Genomic DNA, 15,368 nt, shown 5'->3' on the forward strand with positions numbered 1-15,368 from the left:
TCTCTCTCTCTCTCTCTCTCTCTCTCTCTCTCTCTCTCTCTCTCTCGGCATGTTTCCTCATCTGGAAAATGGGAATAATAATTATACCTAGCTCAGAGGATGTGAGAATCAGGTGAAATAATATCTGTAGAGAGCTTTTCAGGACTTAAAGTGTTTTATAAATATAAGCTATTATTATTGGTTAGGAGGAAGTGAGGTCTGGGCATTCAGCATCTGTGAGTTCTATGTATATCATTCATACTCTGGTGTGGCCAGGAGAGGAGTGTCCAGAACCTAGAGGAAGAATCAGTGACTTTATAAGGGGATCTACATATGAAAGCCTTTCTAGAGGGAAGGCAGAGTGCCCATGAGAAGGGGAAGGGTTTGTACTGAAACAAGCCCTTTAATGGGATCACATCCACATTCTAATATTATCTTTACAACTCTCTTGTCTAGACTGGTTAGGCCACAGACTCAAACTGTTGAAACAGGAAAGTGAAAAAGGCTACTGATCTTTATTTGGAGGCTTGAAACAGGAGCATGTTATCTGCTAAGGCTGGATGATATGTGCTAATTTGGCAGGTAGAAAACAGAGTCAGGAAGACATGAGGATGAATGCCTGCCTTAAGTGTTCCATAGCTTCTCGGAGTCCTGGCGGCCTCACCTGTGAGCTGAAGATAATAAGAGAACGTAACCTCCCTGGGGTTGGTGTGAGGAGGCATCAAATGCAATCATAAATGTAGAAACTTCTAGAAACCTAAAGCACTAGATAAAGGTGACTTTTTTTCAATTTTGTTTTTAGTTTTCAACATTTACCCCCCTTCACTCCTCCTTCTGCAAGACAGCGTGCAATCTGACATAGGCTACGCATGTACAATCATATTAAACCTATTTCTACATTACACATGTTGTGAAGGAAGAATTAGAACCAAAGGGAAAAACCATGAGAAAGAAGAAACAAACAAAAAAGAGAAAGCAAAAATAGTCTGCTTTGATCTGCATTTCAGACTCCATGGTCCTTTCTCTGTATGTGGATAGCAGATAAATTTGAATTGTTATTATTCCTGAGTGTGAAACAAGACCTTGCCAATTATTTTCGTACCAAAGGAGATTTGACACAGTACATAGAATGAGGGACCTGAGCTGTGATATAGGTCATCCACGGCTTCATTTTCCCCCTCCAGCAACCTGAATTTCCGAGTCGTGCTTGGAGAACACAACCTTAGCCAGAACGATGGCACCGAACAGTACGTGAGCGTCAGCAAAATTGTCCAACATGAAAAGTGGAACCCCAACAATGTGGCTGCAGGGTGAGTGATAGTCAATAACACCTCAGGGGGGCCATCTGAGTACAGTGTGTATATGGGAATGGGGGTGATATACTGGCTCTTATCTTTCATGTGTTTACCTAGGTGGCCAGGAAATAACTGAGACCAGAGCCTTTTGTCCTGTGCCCCATGGCCTGGCCTGTGCTGGGTAAGGTACTCTATGGACCCAGAAGGAACTGAGACCTCTTACCTACTCATGAGATCAGACCTAGAAGGAACTGTAGAGATGATTTAATTCTACTTCTTCTTTTTAGTTGAAGTAACTGGGACCTAAAGAAGTTATGTGACTTGACCAAAGTCTTCACATGGCCAATTGTTAAAATTTCAATGTGAGCATTTGTTGCTGTTCAGTCATTTCAATTGTGTCTGAGTCTTTGTGACCCCATTAAGGGTTTCCTTGGCAAACATGCTCTAATGGTTAGCCATTTCCTTCACCAGATCATCTTTCAGATGAGGAAGCTGCAAAGAGGGTTAAATTACTTGCCCAGGGTCACATAGCTCGTGAGTGGCTGAGGTCGGATTTAAATTCAGGTCTTCCTGACTCCAGGGCCAGTCGTCTACCCATTATGCCACCTAGCTGCCCTAAGCAGCTATAAGGTGAGCATTTGCACCTTGGAAATTGACAGATACTAAGATGATTGATTATTTTGTTTGTTGTCTAGACTTAAGAAAATGATGGAGAAAAGGTTTATAATGTAGGTTAAATTTTAAAGTGTGTCCTGCCTTTTGGAAGAACTGGTTGTTAAACTTTTACCAGCACGTTCCTGACAGGTATATATAACCTGGATAAATGCTCAGAGACAGAAGAGGGCCAAGTGCCTCCTAAATGGACAGAGTCCTTCCTACCAGAACCTTCCAACAAGGTTCAAGGTCAACCTTTTAGTCTCTCAAGAATATTGCTGAGACTGATATAAAAAATTATTCAGAAAATCAGAAACAGATCAAGCCAGGAGGTAACTTTTGCCTTCCCTAGACACATACTGTGATGGAATATGATAGTGGGAAGCCTCAGAAAAGTCCCTTGACTTTTTCCCAGAGGAGAAGGCATCAGAGGTCTCAGATGTGATATGATCATTAGCTGCCTATATGGCATAGTGAAAGGTCCTACAAAATCTCAATTTCCCTGAAGAAATGGCTCCTTTTAAACTCATTCCTACTTCCCTACATTGCCTAGCACATAGTATGTTGCTAATAAATGTTTCATGAATTTAAAAAAAATAAATGGACAGAGTTCATGAAGGATGTGTGAATGATCCATCTCCCTTCTGCCCACAGCTATGACATTGCCCTGCTCCGTCTCAGCAAGAGTGTCACCCTCAACAGCTATGTCAAGCTGGGCACCCTGCCCCCATCAGGTCAGATCCTGGCCAACAACAACCCCTGTTACATCACGGGCTGGGGCATGACCAAGAGTAAGTCACTAAACCTGTTGTGGACACAGAAGGTTTTGATGAACTGTTTTTCTATACTGAACATGTAGCATATACATGGTCTGTGCTCTGAGGAGGCTCATTACCTGTGACACACATCAGTCCGTAGAGATGTAGTAAGGAGGACATACAAACTAAGACCAGAATGGCCCACGAGGTATTTACTTACATCCTTGAATAAGTTGTAGAACTTTGGAACTAAAAGGAATATTAACTATCATCTGGTCTAACCCCCTCACTGTATCCATGAGAAAATGAGGCCTGCTAGAGGTAAAGTGATCTACCCAAGGTCACACATCTAACTAGTGACAGAAAACTCTTTGATTAGAACTCTTTGACTTAGAGTACAGTGCCCTCACCATTAGCTCCACTGCTGCCATAGGAAGGACAGGTAGGGTAGTTATATCATTGGAGTGTGGGTACAAGTGGATGAAACTGGGGCCATTCCAGGATCAAGAAGGGCTATCAGCTTTTCTCAGATAACCTCAGAAGATTTCCCAGAGGTAAAGGGCTTTAAATAATTCTTAAATGATTAATGAAGGGGGTTAGAAGGGTGTTCCAGGTATATGGCACAGCTTGGTCAAAGGTTCAGAGGCAGAAGAAGGACAAGTGCTATTATAAATATGAGTTACAGGAATTCAAATTTATATCATATTAATTAATACACTAATCAGGGATAGAAGAATAGAGAGTCTCTGCTTTTGGAAAGTTTACAGTATAACAGGAGAAAGAGAAGAGGCAGATAGGATATCAACATATAAAACATAGTAATTTCCATAAACACATTGAAAGGAAAAGGGAATGGGAGGAGTGCAGGAGAATGATCTGTAGAGGGGTCATGGGGGCTGGCAAGCTGAGGATATAGCCGTGCTTCACATGTGAAGATGGACTCAGGACTCAGGTCACTAGCTTATCCCTTGTGCTTTTTGTGTCCCATGTAGCCAATGGGCAGCTGGCTGAAACCCTACAGGAGGCATACCTGCCAGTGGTGGACTATGCCACCTGCTCCCAAAGCTCCTACTGGGGTTCCACTGTCAAAAATACCATGGTGTGTGCAGGAGGAGATGGCGTGAGGTCTGGATGCCAGGTAAGAAAGCAAACGTTGTAGCAAGACCCCTCTTCAAAGTGGGGAGAGCAAGGAAGTTGGGGGATTGGTTTCCCTGTCTTCACCTTTCTCTTTAGAGGTTTCACTGACCCTTTCTCCTCTCACTCCCTTTCCTTTGTTCTCTCACAAATTAAACCCAATGAACCCTATTTTCTCTCATCTCAATGAACAAGGAACACTCATCTTTCTCACTGGTCTCTGTTTATCTTTGCAAACATATATGGGCACACGTGTATCTATGTATGTGTGTTATTCTTTCTCAGTGACTTTGTGCCTGGGGCTCCAGAGCAAGACAGGATGGGGAGGGGGATATATGAAATTATGACCAATCACTGCTCCCAGGCAGAATATCAGCTGCTTAGATTAAATTGCGGTCTTAACTTTCTTATAGTTATCCTAGAGAACATAAAGAAGCATTGTTCCTCCAAAGCCTTTCCTGCCAGTCCCCCACCCCTCAATTCCCCCCAATCCTCATTCGCCCTGCCTACTACAGTGTAGAACACACACACACACACACACACACACACACACACACACACACACACACACTGATATACTTGGTTCTTACTTAACTTGGCTCCCTTATCATTGGCCCTCCCTGGTTTACTCTCAGATAGTCCAGCTCCTCCTAGAATCCAATCTTGTGGGTTACTATCCTTTCTTGCTAATCTCCCTTACTTTGTCTAAGGCTCTGAAGAAATCTAATACTGGGATTTAGTCCTCACCTCTCTCAGTCAGTCAGCTTTCCAGAAATTTCAGCTCCTTCTTGGAGCAGATCCTTCTTGGAGACCTTTGCATTTGGCCCCAAGGTTTTACTTGTACCATTTTGCAAACCTCCTACATCACTGAATCCCAATGGGAGGCATTGGACTTTCCTGGTCCCTGAACCTGTATGCCTCTCTAGGTGCAAAGATAGACCAGATTCAATGACACTTCTGCCAATAAAGCTATTATAGATGAATGCTCAGTTCTGACCACCGCCCCTTCTTAACGCTGCCTAACATTTGTTCCAGACCACAAGAGCATGTTTTTAAGGTTAACTTACAGGAAAAAAAAGAGATATAGATTGAGAAGTAATACAGCAGAGTAGGGTAATTAGATGTATGAATAAAAGTAAAACTACCTAGTTCCAAATTGAGTAGCTCTTAAATGACAATGTATTCTAATGATCCATAGTTAGTCCCCTATGGACAGTTTAACTCAAGATTCTCTCTAGTCTAGAACCACCATTCAGCTACCTCAGAGACACAGGAAGAGAATGACTGCTTCTGTCTTAGAAAACCCCCATATCTATTTGGGATTTCTGAGCTTGAAATCCAGATCCTTGGTTCAGTCTCTAGTGTACTCTAATTCACTATTCAGCCAATCAGGATGTGCCTTGAGCCAATGGCCAGTTTTGGAACATTCTCCCCATAGTCCTACCTACTCAGTTGTTACTGAATTTCTATCTTCTCTTCCTCCCCTTTAAGAGAGAAAGGGAAACATTTAGAAAGTACTATATTTCTATCACCTCAAAACAAGAAAAAAATCAGTCATATATGTAGAGGCACTCCCTGGTGAAGTTCACAAAAGATAATACCTTTACTTATAAATTAATTTCAAACATCACACACCTACTGAATGATAGGCTCTGGATATACAAAAACACAAACAGTTGATGCTTTTATAGCACTTTGACAGCCACAATTTCATTGCCAACATTATCTCATTTCATCTTGAGTAAAACAGGATGAAAGAAGTTCTATCTTGAGGTATAATTATTTCTCCCCATCTCCCAGATAAAGAAACCAGAGGCTGAAAGAAGCACTAAGAAGCAAACACAGCTAGGGAGCTGGGATTCAAACTCACCATGCCTCTCAAACTTAGATTCTTGTAGGGGGGCATGGCATACACAATTAACTCTAATACAAAATAATGTACAACGGATGTATGTACACATTAGATGTACTATGTGCAGCGTTAGGAGAGAAACGCCATTACGGAGAGAGTGGGCTAAAGAAAACTTCATGAAGGAGAAGGCCCTTAAATAAAGCTGTCAGTGTATTTCATTGGTCTGCAGAAGCAACACGCTTTTCTTTCCGTGCCTCTCCTAACACCCTGACTGATTAATGTCTTCTCTGGCAAAATTCCTTGAATTAGCTTCTCCATGCTAGAGTAAAAGAAGTTATCGAGGAGCAATGTGATCAGATAGGAATTATAGGCTCTTTCTATAATTCATATAATAGATAGAAATTCATGTAATGGGAATCATACAATAGAAATAGAAGATGGTCACGTAGAAGGGGTAAAGAAGGACAGGTGGACAACCAGAGAACTTAAGAAAAACCTCTAGCATATTGGCTGGACCTCCTGTGGAGAACTTTGGGAGGACCTAGACAAGAGACATAGAGGATGAGCAGGTATGGATGGATTGTGAGCCTCATCTTCAGTGGAAATACCCAAATCTGTCCATTTGGAATATTCTGCTGCTTTAGCCTTTCTTGCCCCTGTCCCTCCAACTATCTCTAGCCTTTTCCTGAATTTAATATTTCTCTTTGGTTCTCATTAACCTTCATTCTTTTCTTTTCCAAATTCACCACACTCTTTTTAAGGAAGTTCTCTGGCCAGCTCTCCTTTCAGCCATAACAGAGAGGGGAAAGCACATCTATAAGAAAATTAAACTTGGGGTGGCTAGGTGGTGCAGTGAGTAAAGCATCAGCCTGGAGTCAGGAGGACCTGAATTCAGTTCTGGCCTCAGACACTTAACACCCACACAAAAAAACTAGCTGTGTAACCTTGGGCAAGTTACTTAACCCCAATTGCTCTCCAAAAGGCAAAAAAAAAAATTTAAATTAAATTAAATATAAAAAAAAAAGAAAACTAAACTTTCTTCTCTTTGCCCTGTTCTACTTCATCAGCCTCCAGTGCTGAAGCCCTCCCCTAATACATATTTTACAAATAAGGCTGGCAAAACCCCAAATGATTTGGGGAAATGGATTTGTTTTTAATGGAGATGGAATGTTGTGATGAAAAAGACTAGTCCTGAAGTCAAGAGAAATCTGCTTTCAAATTTCAACTCTGATACTTACAAACTGTGAGATTTTAGGTACCCTTTGAATCTCAATTTCCTCGTATGTAAATATGGAGCTAATAGCACCAAACTACCCATTGTACCTTGAAGTCTATACAAATATATTAGTTACTGTTATTATTGTTACTACAGTGATCAAAAGATTTCTCAAGAAGCAAATGAGCTTAGGCGACTCTGCTTCATCTTTCAAAGCAGAGGTTTTCAGCCTTTTTGTGTGTTATGGTTCCCTTTGGAGGTCTGGTGAAGTCTATGCACCCCTTCTCAGAATCACATCCTGAAATGCATAAAAAAAGAACTCATAAGATTACAAAGGAAAGAAATTCCAGTGAAAATTAAAACTTAATTTTTTTTTTCCTATCCAAATGCACAGACCACCTGAATTCTATCCACACAGTCCACAGAGCCCAGATTAAGCAACCCTATTTTAAGGAATTGCCCATAATTTAAACATGTGGGGATTCATTCCAAGTTTTTGGATACTAGTCTCTTTTTCTTTTATTAATTTTTTTTCAATTAACAAACATTTATTTCCTCTCCTTTCCACCTCCTCCTACCGTTGGGGGGGGGGGAAGCGGGGGGAGGAAGAAAAAAACCCTTATAACAAATAAGCAAAAATGAATTTCTAGATTGTTTATATCTAAAAATGTATGCCTGAGAACTGAACACAATCTCTGTCAGGAGATAGGCAGCATTTTTCATCAACTGGCCCTCTAGAATCATGGCTGGTCATTGTATTGATCAAAGAGATCTTTCACATTTATCCCCTTTTTCAAAAAACACAAAAGCAGGAATAAGAAGTCCTTGTCTTCTCTCTCCTAGGATATATCAGTGAACTCCCCTAGAACCTTGCCTACCCTACCAGTATGGGCATCAGTTTCTCCAAGAGATAGGAAAGCAGAGACAAGAAGAAAGATTATGCCACTGAACTGGGGCAACAGGGGAGACAAAAAATCTTCAGGAATGATGCCCCTACCCCCAGCCCAGCCTCCTTTTCTCCAGGGTCAACCTTTCTGGAATTTTAGTGGTTTTGTCAGTCCTAAGCAAACTAGTCAAAAGGTCCTTTGCAGAATCTAAGAGCTGGATTTCTGATGGGCCCTTCCTGGCTTCTGGAAACTTTGAGCCTGCTCCTAAGATGTGTCTCTCTTTTCTACAGGGAGATTCTGGGGGTCCTCTTCACTGCCTGGTTAGTAGTCGGTATGTTGTCCATGGAGTTACCAGCTTTGTGTCCAGCCTGGGCTGTAATGTTGCCAAGAAGCCCACTGTCTTCACCCGAGTTTCCAATTACATCTCTTGGATCAATAATGTAAGTTGGCACAAACAGTATAGGTGTGTTATACAAGCATGGACTAGGAGAATTGGGTAGAACAGAAAAGGAAAGGGGCAGAGGTGGCCATGAAGCTGGGACGGAGCACTATCCCCTCCCCATACATATATTCTTTGGTTATCATTTCACATAGCCAGATACAATTTTCCTCACCCTGATTGTTAAGGAGGGAGATACTGTGGTATGATGGGAAAACTGACCTGGGTCAAACTCTTGGGTCAGCTACTGGCTGTCTATCAGATCCTGGCAAATCACTTCTCTCTGGGTCTCAATTGCCTCATCAGTAAATGAACCAGTTTTACTAGCTGGTCTCTAAGTCTCTTTCAAGTGGATGTCATGGGAGGAACAGAGCCAGGGTGGTCTGTAGGAAGATTGGTCATTTCCCTAGACAAGAGGAGGAAATGCCTCTTCAATAGCTGCCAGGTCATCAAACATCAACCTCCCTACTCAGAAGGGAGGTTGTCTCACTTCAGATGATGCACTGGTAGGAAAAGTCCCATTGGGCTAATCCATAGGGAACAAGAGTGCTCTCTTTCTCTGTTATGTAGTTTATGGGACATGGCAAGAGCTCCATAGTTGGCCAAATCCTAGCCTTGTTTCTTTGTAACTTGAGGGTATATTCATTTAACGGGTATTTTCCAGGGCTTTTGTATTTCTTCTCTTCCCCCACTCCCACATGCCTCACTCAGGGATTCAAAAGAAGAATAATGGAACAAGGCTGAGTTCAATTTTTATTTTTTTCTTCAGGTTATTGCTAAGAACTGAATGTTCCCCTGAGACCAAAGTTCTCTTTCAGTGGAGGCCCTCAGCTCCTTGACAGAAGTTGAAATCATGGAGAAAGTTCAGGAAAAGGGGACATGTGGTGAATGCAGACACTGTATGCCAAATAAAATCAAATTATCAAAATATCAAATGTCTCTGCCTCCATCTAGAATTGAACCAACTTAGGGAAATTCAGTTAACTATTATCCAAGTACAGTTTAGCCAACTCACTTAAGTATTTAGCACAGTGCCCATCACATGGTAGGTGCATGATAAATGTTAATCAAATGTTGGTCTTGGTGTCAAGAATGAGTTTGAATACTGCCTCAGATACTTACCAGCTGTGTGACCTTGAGCAAGTCACTTTACCTTAGGTTTTTTGGTTGTTGTTTTTTTTTTACTGTAAAGTGGGTATAATAATAGGACTTGCCTCACAGGGTTGGTGTGATCAAATAAGATAACATATGTAATGATGGTAACTTCACTACAGACCTTAAAGACCTCTATAAATGCTGGCTATTGTTATTCCTGTGGTTGGTGTTGTTATGGCTCACATTTAGATAGCAGTTCAGGATTTACAACAAGAGGTAAATTGCACAGGGTCACAGCTAGCTAGTAAAATAAAAAATGCTCTAACTCTATCCATTTTTTTTTATTTTTTTTTCTGCTTTTTGGAGGGGGGAAGGTAGGGCAATTGGGGTTGTGACTTGCCCAAGGTCACATGGTTAGTTTTGTGTTAAGTGTCTGAGGCCAGATTTGAACTCAAGTCCTCCTGACTCCAGGGCTGGTGCTCTATTCACTGCACCACCTAGCCACCCCTCTACCCAGAAATTCTGATCCTAGATTTATGGAGCTTCTCTTATGTATGAGGCACTGTGGTAGGTGTTGGGGGTTACAAAAAAAATGAAACAAAAATTATTCCTGCCCTAAGGGCCTTTGTTGTTCACTGGGGGTAATATTACCAGTGCACAAATTAGTACAAGTCAAATGAGTACCGTGTTTCCCCGATAATAAGACCTATCCTGAAAATAAGCCCTCCCCTTACTGCGTAAGATTCCTCTAAAATAAGCCCTCCCCCAAAAATAAGCCCTATTGAGATTGCTACTGTAATGAAGGTGATCCCCTGCGCTACACGCTACATTATGGTACCCTCTGTATGCACCGTGCCCCCCCCCCCGGTGAAATGCATGCCACGCTCCGAGCTGCATCCAATCAGAGCTGCAGCAGTGAGCGCGTCATCCTGTTCTTCCCCAGTGATTTGCTTGCTGGCGCCATTGAGAGCAGTGCCGCGGAGGAGAGCTGAGGCAGGACAACATAAAAACCCGGTATGTAAGCGGGAGTGAGGGGGCATGATGGAGGAAAAAAGAAGAACTCAGGGGGCATGATGGAGTGAAAAGAAGGACTGATGGTCATAATTTTATTATTCTGTCTGTTTTGACCCCCAGACATGAGTACAAAAAGGAGGAGCTATACTGTTGAGTATAAGAAAGCAATTGTAGAGGAGTCACATGTCATTGCTGTCAATGTTCATTAAAATAAGCTCTCCCCTGAAAATAAGCCCTCTGGTGTTTTTCTGTCCAAAAAAATTAATAAGACAGTGTCTTATTATCGGGGAAACACGGTATGATACAAGGTAAATTGAGGAAGGAAAAAACAACAGGGAGGAGGTCAAGGAAGTCTTCATGCAAGACCACCGTCTTGACAGTTTCCGTGAAGGGGATATGAGACGGAGCATATTGAAGCATGAGTCACAGATGATGGGCTGGAAGGAACCTCAGAGGTCATCTAGTCCAATCCTTTCATGGTGGGATTGAGGAAACTAAGTCCCAAGGAGATTAAGTGACTTGCCTATGGTTGCACAGGTAGTGGAAAAGCAAACAGTTGTCATGAGGCTGGAAAGTGAGGTAGGAGTCCTGCTCTATTCACTGCACCACCTAGCCACCCCTAGTATCTTGATTTCTCATGAAGTCAATCGCTTCCATTTGCTCCAGTCTAATTCTGAAGAAATTATTCTCTTCAGTAAGCTTTTAAAATTCTTTTTCTATCTGGCAAATTTGGCTTTTTAAGGCATTCTTCTCCTCATTGGCTTTTTGGGCCTCTTTTGTCATTTGAGTTAGTCTATTTTTTAAGGTGCTATTTTCTTCAGTATTTTGGGGGGTCTCCTTTAGCAGGCTATTGACTTGTTTTTCATGATTTTCTTGCATCATTCTCATTTCTTTTCCCAATTTTTCCTCTACTTCTTTTACTTGATTTTCAAAACCCTTCTTGAGCTCCTCCATGGCCTGTAACCAATTCATATTTTTCTTGGAAGCTTTTGATGCAGGAATTTTGCCTTTACTGACTTCTGGTTCCATGTTCTGATCCTTTTTGGCCCCAAAAAAGGATTCTATGGTCTGATTGTGTTTGCTCTGCTTGCTCATCTTGCCAGCCAATGACTTGACTTTTCAGCTCTTTGCCACAGTAGAAGTCTTCTTCCAGAGTGGAGAGAGTTTTGTCCCAAATCACTGGGATTTTTGCAAATGTTATCAGAGGTCTGAGAAGGGCGCCCTCTCTACAGCCACCACAAGCTCTGGCACACTGGCATTTCTCACCCCAGGACCACCACCCAAGACTATGACTCAGATCCAAGCAGGTCAAAGCAACGGCAATTACTCTCTGAATGGTTGCTTGGTCCCGCTATGATCTGCAGGCCAAGAGCTCCTGAGGCAGCCATAGAGCAGCACTTCTTCCAGCTCTCACCCCTGGGGGGCAGGGGCCAGACTGTGCTCTTCTGTCACCCAGTTCCAACAGAGTTCCCCACTGACCTTTTACTTTCTCTTTGGCATTTATGTGTTGAGAAGTCTGGAAACTGCCATAGCTGCTGGTGATTCACTCTCTTTAAGTCTGCTCTGGCTGGTCTGGGATGCTGGTTGGGCCAGCTTAGCGTGGCTCATGCTGCACTCAGCTCCCAGCTCAGTGGGATAGACTCTTCCTGTCAGCCTGCTGGGCTGCCTTCAGCAGGAGATTTGTTTTTCTCTGTCACTTTGTGGGTTCTGGAGCTCTAAAATTTGTTTGAAGTTTTGTTTTACAGATATTGGAGGTGGTTGTGGTGGGAGCTCATGGAATTCCCTCCTTCTGCTCTGCCATCTTGGCTCTGCCCCCCCCTTTTCTTCTTTTTTAAATGGATACTCTGAAATAAGTAAGAGAAAGGGATCCATTGTGGAATGGAGGGTATGTATAAGTAAAAACTATTAATGAATTTATTTAAGAAATACATATTTTAAAGGTTTGTTTTATCTTTCTTTTTTCCCTTTTAAGTATGATCAAAGTGGTTAATTGTGGCATTATTGATCTATATGTGTCCTTGCACAAACACAGGGGAAAGGGAGGAGAGAGAAATTCATTTCACAAATGAGGTATATAGTTTTCCAGAGAAATTCTCTGTTTGGGAGCTTGAGCCACAGAAATAGAATTATTCATTCACTACTTTTTACTTTCCAGAGTAGGGAAAGAAACTTGGACTTACAACCTCCTAGGTAAAGCTTTGGCTGCAGGAAGCTGTGAACTTAGGCTTGGCAGAAAGGATGGGCTCATTTCTCCTACTGTAGACTTCTCCGATTAGATATGAAAGTAAAAAACTCTCCAGAAGAAAGGAGTCAAGGAAGAAGCCTGAGAGAAAGTGGCTGCCTAAGGGCAAGAGCTGAAGGAATCATTGAGAAGGAATAATCTGACCCAGCTGAGGCTGTAAAGAGTGGTTTTTGAGAGGGACCATTAATCTTTTACCAGTCTAACATAGTGCCATATCACACCATTACTGAATTTACTTCAGGGAACTGCTGGGGCAATGCCATTCCTTCTCACACTTAGCCTTTTATTCCTTCCTACTAATAATAGCTAAGACAGGGGAAACAAATTGATCACACGATAAGTTAACATTTACATTGCACTTTAAGGTTTACAAATATGGTACATAGATTATCTCGTTTTATCCCCACAACAACCCTTGAGATAGGTACTATTATTAACCTTATTTTACAGATGAGAAACTGTAAACTGAAGGAGACTAAGTAAATGTTTGAAGCAGAATTTGAACTCAAGTCTTCCTGATATCAAATCTATTACTCTTACCCACTGTAATACCTAGATGCCTCCTCTGCTCTCCCTTTCTAAATTCCTTTTAAAGGCAAGGTCAGAGGATTTTGCCTAACATGTAAAAAATGGCTATCAGTCTATCAACCATCCTTAATGGGATACATTGGGTCAGTAAGTATCCTGGGCAGAGAGCCTTTACATTCGATCCAAGAGCCATAACAGGCCAAAGGCCTCATCCTATCATCTTGTTAACTTGATTAATAAGGTGTCATCTTGACTAAGCTCTACCTGGGTATACTCTCCCCCTAGTATGTATATGTCCTTCAGTGTTCAAAGGCTATACCAGCAGGACAAAAGCTTTCATTAAGTCCTATCCCTCCAGACCTTTGTCCTGGCTGTGCCTCTCACCTGCATTCCTCACCTTTTCCTCTTAGATTCTTAACTTCTTTCAAGGCTCAACACAAGTTTTACCTTCTCCATGATACTGGAAATCTTGGAAAGCTTCAAGTATCAGTGAGATGACAGGTTGTACTTTTCTTGTCTGAAGTCCAACCTAGCTAATTTTAGAGAAGCTCATCACTAGGCAGCAATCAATCAATCAATAATCAATATTTATTAAGCACCTACTATGTGCCAGACAATGTTCGAAATGCTGGGAATACAAGAAGAGGCAAAAGACAGTACAGGCCCTGCCCTCAAGGAGCTCACCAAAGTGACTAAATTTTAGACCACAGAAACTCTTGGACCCATCTTTTAAGTCAAAGAAGGGTTTTGATCTGTGTTACTATTCCTCACACACTACACTCCATTCTCCATTTCCAGACCTATGCTCTAACTTGGGGGGGGGGGGGGGGCAATCCCCATCCCCAAAGTGTAGAACATTCTCCTTCCTCATCTTCATCTCTTTGTTTCCTTGGCTTCCTTCAAGATTCACCTTAAATTGCACCTTATATAGGTTTACCTGGTCTCCCTAGCTGCTGGAGCCTTCCTCTGAGATTACCCTCCAATCTACTTTGTATAGATCTTATATGCAGCGAGGTGGTGCAGTGGCTAGAGTGCCCAGCCTGGAGTTAGGAAGAGCTGAGCTCAAATCTGACCTCAGACACTTACTAGCTGTGTGTCTCTGGACAAGTCACTTAATTCCTCTTTCCCTCAGTTTCTTTATCTGTAAAATGGAGTCCCAGGGTCATTACGAGGAACGAATGAAATAATAATTGTACAGTGCTTAATGCCTGACACGTAGTAAGTGCCATGTTAATGTTAGCTATTACTATTATTAGTTACATGTTGCCTCCCCTATGAGAATGTGAACTCGTTAAAGACTAAGGACTGTCTTTTGTCTTTCTTTGTGTCCACAGCACTTAGCACAGTGTCTGATTGTGGTAAAAACTTAATAAGTGTTTGCTGATTGACTGAGTGGTTCACCATTGGTGAAGGGAAGATTCATAATGATAAAATTATAGAACAGAGGCAAAAGTAAACCACTGAAGTACTCATTAAGTTGATATTCATTGGGTATTAATTGAATATCTAACAGATATATGATGAATTAGAATCAGAATATAATTGGGCATATAGATACATGTTAGCTAACAGAGAGGGGGGAAAGAAAAGAAGGAAGAGACGAGGAGAAAGAGAAGAAAGGAGGAGAGAAGACAAGAGAGAGAAGGAAGGGAATGGAAGAATTAGGAAAGAGAGGAAATACAGAGAAAAGAGATAAAAGGGGAGAGTGGAAAGAAATAGTGGGGTACAGAAAGGTAAAAAAGTTACGGGAAACCAGACAGAGTGAAGAAAGCAAAGAGTTAAGAGTCAGTCCAGAGAAGAAAAAAAGGAAGAAGACTGGAGGGTGGGGGAAATGGGGAGGATTGGAGGAAGGTAGTCAAAAATAGAGAACCACAAACTGCATATAAATCAGTACAACGGGACTAGAACTAAAATAGGCAACAGGATCTACACAGTATGAATAAGAGGATAAGATAACCTTCCATCATCAGTTCCCTTTGGAAGGTCAGTGGGTTCCATTTTGAGGCAACCACAGAAAGGCAACATGAAAAACTTAAAGATGAGATAATTTGTCAAGAGTAGAGAAGGCTGAAGGGAGAATGAAAATGGGAGTTGATATCAAGGGGGTCAGGAGACATAAGGGGAAATCTACTCACAGCCATTTGAACTCTTATTTTACTGCAATCTCTGATGAAGAGGTAGGTTTTTTCCTTGACAGGATCAACTTTTATAGATATAGATATGTATACACACACACACACACACACACACACACACACACACACACACACACACA

At 41.8% G+C, this 15,368-nt stretch overlaps 1 protein-coding gene across 1 annotated transcript in view; it reads left to right on the top strand.

Annotated features, from left to right (window-relative positions):
- Positions 1-15,368, top strand: part of CELA1 (chymotrypsin like elastase 1) — a 20,163-nt gene that overhangs the window by 4,261 nt on the left and 534 nt on the right. The window contains exons 4-7 of the mRNA XM_069092507.1: positions 1,164-1,289; positions 2,583-2,719; positions 3,679-3,824; positions 8,066-8,215. Of these exons, the coding sequence (XP_068948608.1) occupies positions 1,164-1,289; positions 2,583-2,719; positions 3,679-3,824; positions 8,066-8,215 (559 nt within the window). The remainder of the gene's footprint in view (positions 1-1,163; positions 1,290-2,582; positions 2,720-3,678; positions 3,825-8,065; positions 8,216-15,368) is intronic.

This window comes from Petaurus breviceps, unplaced genomic scaffold (genome assembly GCF_028583685.1).
Source record: "Petaurus breviceps papuanus isolate PSGF00001 unplaced genomic scaffold, PetGlider_PUasm1.0 191, whole genome shotgun sequence".
Taxonomy (NCBI): Eukaryota; Metazoa; Chordata; class Mammalia; order Diprotodontia; family Petauridae; genus Petaurus; species Petaurus breviceps.